The sequence below is a fragment of the Leptopilina boulardi genome, unplaced genomic scaffold, assembly GCF_019393585.1.
Source record: "Leptopilina boulardi isolate dan_hultmark-lab unplaced genomic scaffold, ZJU_Lbou_2.1 LbouV2_240, whole genome shotgun sequence".
In the NCBI taxonomy this organism is placed as follows: Eukaryota; Metazoa; Arthropoda; class Insecta; order Hymenoptera; family Figitidae; genus Leptopilina; species Leptopilina boulardi.
In genome coordinates, this window is record NW_026137797.1 from 121,398 (window position 1) to 128,443 (window position 7,046).

At 34.8% G+C, this 7,046-nt stretch overlaps 1 protein-coding gene across 1 annotated transcript; it reads right to left on the reverse strand.

The window, feature by feature from the left end:
• Nucleotides 1-2,511: 2,511 nt before the first annotated feature.
• LOC127280380 (uncharacterized) lies at nucleotides 2,512-6,209 on the reverse strand. The gene is made up of 3 exons (XM_051303336.1): nucleotides 6,051-6,209; nucleotides 5,480-5,954; nucleotides 2,512-4,766 (listed from the first exon to the last, which is right to left on the reverse strand). Exons 1-3 carry the CDS (start codon nucleotides 6,207-6,209, stop codon nucleotides 2,512-2,514), a joined length of 2,889 nt encoding a protein of 962 aa, XP_051159293.1.
• Nucleotides 6,210-7,046: the final 837 nt, after the last annotated feature.

The following is a 7,046-nucleotide window of genomic DNA, read 5'->3' on the forward strand; positions in this document are numbered from 1 at the left end:
ATCTAAGGCGTACAGCCTGCCGGCATGCGGGTGCCTGCCACGGGGGCGAGCCTTATGGCTATCAATGGCGCGCACAAGATGCTGCGTTCTAGCCTGCCCGACGGGCATGTCAATCGGCCACCGGGCTAGCGCTGGGCTACCCAGGAGCCTGGCATTTTGTTATCTGGGTATTTCATACTTTAATAGGTAAACGAAATTATATACTATTAAAGGATAAAGCAGTTTGGTGCTAAAATAGTTAGTTTGCTATTTCCGTGTGCTTGCACAATGTTGGGCACTCGAGACTGCTCTAACATAAGGTTTTTCGCATAACAGAGACTAATTGTTCCAGCGAGAAACTTGAAAACTAATCTAAAATGTGCATTTCTAACTTCCAACAAATCCATCGACTTTTCGTAACCAGACGAGACTCATTAGCATCTTCGGTTGTAAGTTGCCTCAACTTAAGCAGAGCATTAACTTAACTTAAGCATTAAGCAGAGCTGGCATTTTGATGTTTATTCCCAAACGCTCCAAAAGTGTCCGAACATCACGATATCTTCTGTCAACAAGTACGATATCACCGACTTGACACCAGTCTCTTAAAGTATCGACATTATTATCAAATTCTTGGCGTAATATTTGTGCATCATTATTTCTGGCATCTGAGAAATATGGACCGAAAATTGCCAAAATATATACGTCGGGAGCCACAATGATGGTAGGTTTTAAAAGATGTTTTCCTTTGTGAAGGGAATATGACTGATGTAATACACGGAAGTTTGTACTTTTTTGCATGTAGGCGTATGTGGTGTCAATGGCAACGATAGCTTTGGCTTCATTCGGTTGAGGATTGTATAAAGCATTAGCGAAATCAGTAACATGCCGATCTATATAGTCTTGACGTGTTATTGATCTGATACCGATATTGTGAGGAACTAATCTTAACATTAATTACTTTCTTACGTTATCTATAATCAAGCTCACACACTGTCTGCTTGGGTAATGAAAGATAAGTTACAGGAAGTCATCACTTATGACTTGTCTTAACTTACATAGAAAGGTCAATAAATCTTTTTTAGAAATGTGTCTCATGTTACCATATTGTGAAACTGGATCACAAAATGTAAACAGTTCCTGAAACTGTTCTTTTGTGATGGGTGCAATGCACACAAATTCATCATCATTTAAATTATTTTCATTCTTGAAAATATATCTTTTTAGCGCTTTCTTCTCTTAAACCATGTAAAAATGATGCCAGAATACGTCCGTTAATCTTACAAGGTCCATTAATGGAACGAAAACCAGGTAGTAAAACATTAAATAAGTTGCCTTCTTCATCTAAATGATGTGGACAGGCTCTTACATTTTGGGACATGTAAATATCTCTTGCTACAAAAACTTTTACTCTACAGCCTACGGATAATCTACTCACATTATTTTGCTCGTTACAAACTACACAAGAGCTGCTAGCAGTTTGAGTTAAAATATTTAATCGCAAACAATTTGGATCCTCATTTTCTTGTGCTATTTCGTTTGAAATTGACATATGGTATTAGAAACATAATCTCGAATTTTCGTTCAGGTGAAGTGGAGGATGATTCAGCTGAACCCTTCTTGTGATAGCAATTTGGCGCCTAACAATGTTTTCATCACCAACCAATAATCGCTATTGTTGCCTTGCAAATTGTGCATTGCACGTATAACACGCGAAGCGTACTCTGAACGACATTTTTAATAACTGCATTTGTTATTAGTTCCTAATTGAATATTTGTGACAAAAATAAATCGAAAATAGATCGAAACTTGACAGCAAACAGAATAAACCTTTCGGTTTAAATACTTATATGAGGCAAAATTCCTGAAATGTCCGAACAAAAAATTAAAAGTTCTCGAATTTAATCCATACTTTTCTAAAATGTTGTTATTGTTGGTGAAAGTCTAAAAATCAATTATTATTGAATTTAATAAAATAGTTTTTGAATTACAACGTTTTTAATTTTTGACTTTTTAAAAAAAAATTTTTTTTAATGTACAATATTTATAAGTAGAATGCATAAAAGTTAACATATATATAATGATTTTTGAAGCTTTTTTGACGAGCTACACGCTGTTAATAAAATTTTTTTTTTAAATAACATTTGACCTTGAAATTCAAGGTCAAAATGTTAATTTACGTTTATCTCAAAATCGGATTTTTTAAAATTATTTTTAACTATCTCAATGGAAAGCTTGACTAATTTCCTACAAAACATGTAATTTTCAGAGTGGGATCTTTTAAAGTTTTTGAGATATTAATTAATTAATTAATTAATTTTTATAACAAATGAAATATTTTACAAACGAATAAAGTTACCGTAATTCTGAAGTTAGTAATTGAAAGTTAACGTAATTCCGCATCCAACGAGCCCTATATGAAGTATTTTAGATAAGTAGATTGTTAATAAACAATTAGTTAACATTGCAATTGTTTATTAACAATCTACTAATCTTTTAAAAATAAAGTTAGCTGAGGGCCACCGTGGAGGCATCTCAAGTGTGCCTGTTGCCGTACTCTAGAACAGGACTTGAAGGCCAAGAGGCTTCTGGTTCTTTTAACCAAATAGGTCCCTGCCACCAAAGTCTGTTTTCCTGCAATTCGGAAGGATTAATCCCCCTTGAGGCACAATCTGCCGGGTTATCAGAAGAAGGAACATGTCTCCATTTTATACAGGGAAGCAATGTATGTACTGTTTGAACTCGGTTAGCAACGAAAGTCTTCCATGTTGAAGGATGTTTAGCTAACCAGGAGAGTGCAATTGTTGAATCTGTCCAACCATATATTGGAGTTTGATTCAGTTGATGATCGCTAACAACCCTTTTAAGTAATTTTGTAAGCAGAACTATTGCACATAATTCCAATCTTGGAATGGTCACAATTTTAATAGGTGCAACTTTAGTTTTTGCAAGGGAGATAGTGAGGATAGGTGACTTATGTGGGTTTAGAACACGAATATAAACTACAGCAGCATAAGCGCGTGAAGATGCGTCTGCGAAACCATGTACCTCAATTTGACTCCCCTCTTTACAACCAGTCCAGCGAGGTATTTTAATAGATTTTATACTGTTGAGTTTGTGACAATACGAAACCCACTGTTCTTTAAATTTCTCGGGTAATTCTGAATCCCATTGAAATTTTTGTAACCATAGGTCTTGCATTATAATTTTCGCGACAATTATAATAGGAGCTACTAAACCTAAAGGGTCAAATAGCTTGGAAATTACAGATAGAATTAATCGTTTGGTTACTACGGAAAATGGTTGCATTGCGACGGTAAATCTAAATTCGTCATCTTTCGAATTCCAAACTAGACCGAGCACCGAACAATTACTCTCTGTTTCTACTATATCAAGATTTTTACTTTCTTCAATATCAGTATGTCCAGATAATAATTCTGGGGCATTTGAGGAAAACTTGTATAACATAAAACCTCCTCGCGCTAAAAGTTTGCATAAATCGTTTTTAAGAACTCGAGTTTTTTCTAAATCATTTCCACCAAATAAACCATCATCGACATAAAAGTCGTTTTCCAATACCGTTTTAGCTTCTGGAAAATCTTCTCCTTCATCCGCAGCTAACTGCTTTATCACTCGATTTGCTAAATAAGGAGCTGATTTCGTGCCGTATGTAACGGTGAGTAATCGAAAGTGTTTTATCTCCTCATCTGGTCCCAAGCGACACACTATATTTTGTAAGTGTTGATCTTGGGGGTCGATTAGAATTTGTCTAAACATTTTGCAGATATCTGCCGTCATAACAAAGCGATAGTTTCGCCAGCGTAAAATAATCGAAGGGATTTCCGTGTGTAATTTGGGACCAGCTGACAAAAGGTCATTCAAGGAAACACCATTAGAAGTAAGACTGGATGCGTTAAAAACTACTCTGACACGTGTTGTTGAACTACTTTCTCGTATTATTGGGTGATGAGGTAAGTAAACGCGTTGTTTTTCGTCTTTTAAATCAGGTTTTATCTCAACCATGTGGTTTAACGTTTTATATTCTTTTAAAAAATCATAATAATCGTTCTTAAGAGAAGGATTTTTGTCTAAACGTTTTTCTGATCTTGTCAACATAGTAAGGGATTTTGCTAAGGATGATCCTAGGATTTGATTCTCTTTGTCTTTAAAAATTTGTCGAACAACGTAACGTCCCTCTGTTGTTCGCGAATGTATGTTACTAAAATATTCTTCACAACTTTTTTCCTCAGGTGTAAGGCTTATCTTTTCGAAACATTCCTCGACTTCCCAAAATCGTTGTAGATCTTGTTGAAGTTCCGGAATTTCTATATTTTGGTGAGCTAAAGTTCTAGGAACTGTTTCTAAGGAATTCGTAGGACCAGAGACTATCCATCCTAAAAGGGAATTCTGAGCAATGGGGGAACCATTAGGACCTTTTTTTATACCTTTTAACAAAAGAGAGCCGTAATAATCTGCTCCAATAATCATCTCATACTTTTTTGTTATGAATGGATTGTCGTCAGCGAAATTTAAGTTCTTTAAGTGTTCCCATTGTTTAGTAGAGCTTGCGTTCAAACGTGTGTAGTTATTAAGTCTCGGTAACACTAAAGCGGAAATCTCAATCGAATTCTGTGGTTCCGTTCTTGAAAATATAGTTAAGTTTACTTTAGCCTTTACATTACTGATAAAAACGTTATCTACGCCGTTAACTCTAATTAAGACACGGTGTGTTTTGGCATGGAGTAATTGAACTACATTTTCAGAGATGAATGTAGCCTCCGAACCTTGATCTAATAATGCATTAATTCTTAATTTTTTGCTAATATCAAAGGAAGTAACATAGATTGTCGCGGTAGCTAAAAGGACTGAATTGCAACTTGTGTATTGCAGAGTGACATTGCTTCTCTCCGAGAGGTCGCTTGTTTTTTGTCATGAAACCGAACTAGAACTTTGTTTTTGATTGTTTTCAGATTTAACATTTTCATTTTCAGCGGAATTAAGCAACGCAGTTTCTTGTCTGAGCGATGGTTGAGCAGAGTGTAACAACGTGTGGTGGGGTTTTTTGCATTTTAAACAAACACTTTTATTTCGACAATTACGAACCGCATGATTCGGTTTGAGGCAATTAAAACATAATCGTTTATCTTTTACTATTTGCCTTTTCTCTAGTTCAGACATGAGTTTGAATTTCTCGCAACTATAAAGATAATGCTTTTCACCACAAAGAACACAACCATCACTCATCGAAGTAGTTGAACGAATTTGTGTATTATGAGATTTGATTTTAGTTACGTTTTCTTTGGGTTTTTGACTTTGGGTTTTTTGAATCTCTTTGGCATTTTGTAAAGCTTCTAAAGTCGAATGCGTATATTTAAAAATTTATCTAATTCTTTGAAAGTGGGGTATTCGATTTTGTCACTAAGGTATTTTTCCCATTCAATTAATGACGGACGTCCTAGTTTTTTAGACACGATAAAAACCAACAAGTCATCATTAATATTACGACCTAAGTTTTTAAGAGCATGTAGAGCTTCTATCGTAGTATCGCGTAATAGTTTTAAATCTGTTACAGTTTCATTCGAAATCGGGGGAATTGATATAAATGAATTTAAGTATGAGTCAATAATTACGCGTTGATTAGCGTAACGAGTTTCGAGTAATTCCCATGCACTAGCATAGTTTGACGAATTTGTACCTAAGTGTTTGAGAAGTTGAGCTGCCTCCCCTTCCAAACAAGATTTGAGGTATTGCATTTTTTGTACATCAGCTAAATCATGTTCTGAAGCTATCATTGATTCAAACATATCTTTGAAGTTTTGCCATTCAAGATAATTACCGTTAAATTTCGGTAAATCAATTCTAGGTAATTTAATTCTTCTATGTGGCTCTATGGAATCGCGGGACTGAGAACTTTCACCTGAATCGCGGATTAAACGAGTGTTTATATTTGCTATTGTTTCATTAAACGTGTCTAAAGTCTGTAAATAATTTTCCTCTGCATTTTCAAATTTACTTTCAGAAAAATAAGAAATTAAAGACTTATCTGATCCTTTTGCGATTGCGTTGATCTTCACATCCAATGCCTTGCAATTGTTCCAAGCTTGCATCAACTCTGATCGTCGACCTTCCACGTATGCTGCAGTCATTTCACCATAAGGACGTTTTCTGAAGCTTCTTTCTGCTCTGGTTATTGTGGTGATAGCAATTTCTTGTTCGTCGATTAGTTCTTCCATCTTGCACACTCGATTACTTTCACTGGCCACGTGTTTCAAATATAAGCACAATTAAATCTTCAAAAGTTTGGATTTTAATATCCGGCTCGAAGGACCTTGTTTGGGTTTTTGAATAAAACACAATAATTTTTGTAAACTTTAACACTTTTATTTTTAATAATTTTAATAAACGTAAGATTTCACATGTTGACTCATTGAGAGATACCGAAGAAGTGAGTTCGTTGTTATAAACAGTTCCTTTTTCACTTCCGTCGCTTGTATACCTAAACAGGTAGAAGGTCCTACCTTTTCAGTGACGTCATACTTTCTTAAAAGGAAAGATTTTATGACCCTTATGGGTTTTTCCCAGAGTTTGTAAAATAATAAAGTCTTGTTAATCTGTAGACTTTTGTCTGATTAACTAATTTCGTAAGTGTCGGTTAGATTATCGTAGATAATAACCGTTTTCTAGCTTTTGTTGGATCCAACTGGTTTTTACAACAAAACCTGGTTGGATCAAATTTGACAACCAGTTTGAATTGTTCTCAAAAGAAATCTTAACTTTTTGAGTGGTGTTAACAGACTCGTTGGATGCGGAATTAGCTTAACTTTCAATTGGTTAGTTTAGATTTACGATAACTTTATTTGTTTGTAAGATATTTTATTTTTTACTAACAACAAGCATCCAAAAGCCCTATATGAAGTATTTTTGTTCAATTTCTTCTTTACAACACGAAATAATAAATGCATTAATTGCCGGTTTTCTCAAGATTAACAAGACTCAGTAATTGGTAGTATAAAGAATCTCTACTCCACTTCACGAAAGAATAAATGAAAAACAGGTTAAAGTTAATATAT